The sequence below is a fragment of the Salmo salar genome, chromosome 01 (genome assembly GCF_965601325.2).
Source record: "Salmo salar chromosome 01, fSalSal1, whole genome shotgun sequence".
In the NCBI taxonomy this organism is placed as follows: domain Eukaryota; kingdom Metazoa; phylum Chordata; class Actinopteri; order Salmoniformes; family Salmonidae; genus Salmo; species Salmo salar.
Window position 1 is genome coordinate 72,885,549 of NC_138291.1, and position 3,098 is coordinate 72,888,646.

The 3,098-nt window shown below is 40.9% G+C and overlaps 1 protein-coding gene across 1 annotated transcript; it reads right to left on the reverse strand.

Annotated features, from left to right (window-relative positions):
• Positions 1 to 374: 374 nt before the first annotated feature.
• On the reverse strand, positions 375 to 2,755 carry LOC100194654 (ribosomal protein S27-3). Its single transcript, NM_001139738.1, is given in 6 exon segments — positions 375 to 562; positions 1,136 to 1,267; positions 1,868 to 1,953; positions 2,047 to 2,101; positions 2,546 to 2,610; positions 2,720 to 2,755. Coding segments are annotated over 5 exon segments (471 nt in total). The 5' UTR covers positions 2,594 to 2,610; positions 2,720 to 2,755; the 3' UTR covers positions 375 to 412.
• Between the last annotated feature and the right edge of the window lie 343 nt (positions 2,756 to 3,098).

Here is a 3,098-nt window from a genome sequence, read left to right on the forward strand (position 1 = left end):
GTCACAGTACTTCAAAAATAACAAAGTTCTGTTCAAAAACAGTGTGGTGGCAGGTAGCCTAGTGGTTAGAGCGTTGGGCCAGTAACTGAAAGGTTGCTAGATCGAATTCCCGAGCTGTAAATATCCTCCGTTCTGCCCCTGAACAAGGCAGTTAACCCATCATTGTAAATAAGAATTGATTTAACTAGGCAAGTCAGTTAAGAACAAAGGTTCAATTTAAAATAGGCCTACACCAAGCCCATATTTAGAAAATGCTAATGCTTAAACCAAGAACTACTTGTAGCCCTGCGAATAATATTCCTCCGGAAATGTGATAATTGGTTTACCCATCTCATTCATATCCAGTGTGAAAACATAGGAATCAAGCCATCAGTGATTGGTGAAAACATTTTATTTAGTCCAGTCCATTAGTTTACTTGTCCTCAGGCTTGTTGAAGCAGTAAGTGAGGCAGCACTTGCCACAGTAGTGCCTATCGAAGTGGCTGGCCATGAACACACCAGCGCCACACTCTTCAGCTGGACACTCACGACGCAGACGGTGGATCTTGCCGTTTTCATCAACCTGAAGAGACACCATGGAAGCCATAAGTATAGCAACAGAACACGCACACAAACGAGACAGTGACTTAAGTAGAGCACAACAGCAAATGTTTTGCAACAAAACAAATTCCCTCTTAACACAAACCTCATTGACAAGAAATTTGACACCACAGTAAGGATATTCATTGCAAACTAGCTTTGTTTATGCCTAATAACACTGGCCTACGTATACCAGATTTTTTAAAAATAGTTATATTTAAATTTACTTCTGGAGCCAGTAACAAAATGTCTACAAAACAAATGCTGGCTCTATTCACTAGACCAAGGATTTTTAAACAATGGGTCAGGACCCAAAGTGTGCCCTGGGCATGCGAGGTGGGTCGAGTTATGAAAATACTAAATGTCATTGAAGGAAAATATGGGTAACGGGAGGCCGGTCAATTTCTAATTTGGGTCTCTAGCTGAAAAAGTTTAAGATCCACTGCACTAGAGACTAGTGGCAGAAAACAGCCAAATTGACAGACCCCTTTGTTATCTATTAGACTAGTTATCAGCAATCAAGGAAATGGGTCAGGTTGTGATCCAGCGCATTTACCTTGTAGTACTTGAGCACTGCGAGCTTGACCTTCTTCCTCTTGTGCTTGTTCTTTTTGGGAGTGGTGTAGGACTTCTTCTTCCTCTTCTTGGCACCCCCACGCAGTCTCAGCACCAAATGCAGAGTGGACTCCTGCAAGAAAAAGCAATTCAGTTAAGCCAGAAAGACCAACAAACGGCAATGGCTTCAGTGGTCAATGCTGCATATGACAATCTAAGAATAAATACTTATTTGGGCTGTATGATTGTAGAGAGAAATTAAAATATAAACCTAATGAGTATTCAGCTGTCCCAGAATTAACCAAAAGAGAAAATAGCAATACAATAAGTTGGGCCAGTAACCGAAGCCATCTAGGTGAAAAATGGCGATGTGCCCTTGAGTAAGGCACTTAACCATAATAGCTCTGGATAAGAGCATCTGCTAAAAAACTAAAACGTCAAATTAAACCCTGCTGAGAAACAATGGTGTCCGTATCTAATCTACCACAAACAATAATTTCTGATGGCAATACATGTTGCATTAAAACATTCTGAAATATCATGCGTGGACCGAATATTCAGCATGCATTACTTTTAGATATGATCTGAAACATTTTAAGATGAAAGCAAGGCTGAGAACTCCTGGTCAACAGGAATGGTGTTGTGGACTTCAGTGATGTATTCTACTTCCTGCAACACATTTACTAAAGTGTAGTATTGTCAAATGTTTCCCAAGGTGAAATTGTCAGCTCACCTTCTGAATGTTGTAGTCGGACAGTGTGCGTCCATCCTCCAGCTGCTTACCAGCGAAGATCAACCTCTGCTGATCGGGAGGGATACCTTGAGAGAGAGACAAGAGGGTGAGTTCAATCTTTCAGGCAGCCACTTCATGCAATTCCAAGGATGACAAGGGGGGAAAAAAGGTGCAATTACCTTCTTTGTCTTGGATTTTGGCCTTGACATTTTCAATGGTGTCTGAAGGCTCAACCTGCATATAACATTAGAGAACCTGTCTTGAAACAGTAGCCCAATGAACTAACTACCAGCCAAATGGCAATAACAAATGACTCATAAGTACATCTACATTAATGCAGAAGGATATTATTATATAACTAAGATAAGTTGCCGAGCTGTACCGGTCATTTACACGTGTATACGCAGGGCCATGCTACTAAAATGTAGTTAGCTACTGGTAGCCAACTAGCTAGCAGTTCAGAATAAAAGACCGGTAACCAAGTCGGCATGTTCTGGTAGGCTATTAACAACTACTGTCCAATAAAGATGAGGGAACTTGCAAATGTGTTTATACCTGGTGAATTGCTATACCGCACTATAGGCTGATTTTAAGTGTTACCTAGCCAGCTAGTTTGCTAAAGAATGCATGCGCCGCTATTAGAGGCAGGAAGCACTACACCAAATCCGAAGTACCTACCTCGAGGGTTATAGTCTTCCCCGTGAGGGTTTTGACGAAAATCTGCATCTTGGCGATCAATCCACCTGCACACAAGAACGACAGTGTTGGAAGTACAACTATATCAGCTAAAACACGATCTACAATGTCGTTATTGTGGTAAATAATTGCTTAAAATGGAGAGCACGATCTTACCACCGGTCTCCTACTAATGGCGGATCATGAGAAGAGGGCTTTCCAAGCGTGCGACGGGGTTTTCTCGGCTCGTCTGCAGGGAGTAGGCGTCAAATAAAATGCCTGTTCAAAAACACCCCTCAGAAAAATGCATAATACATCACACTTTTTATTTATTTTTTTATTTATTTCACCTTTATTTAACCAGGTAGTCAAGTTGAGAACAAGTTCTCATTTACAATTGCGACCCTGCCAAGATAAAGCAAGCAGTTTGACACATACAACACAGAGTTACACATGGAGTAAAACAAACATACAGTCAATAATATAGTAGAAAAATAAGTCTATATACAAAGTGAGCAAATGAGGTGAGATAAATGAGATAAAGGCAAAAAAGGCC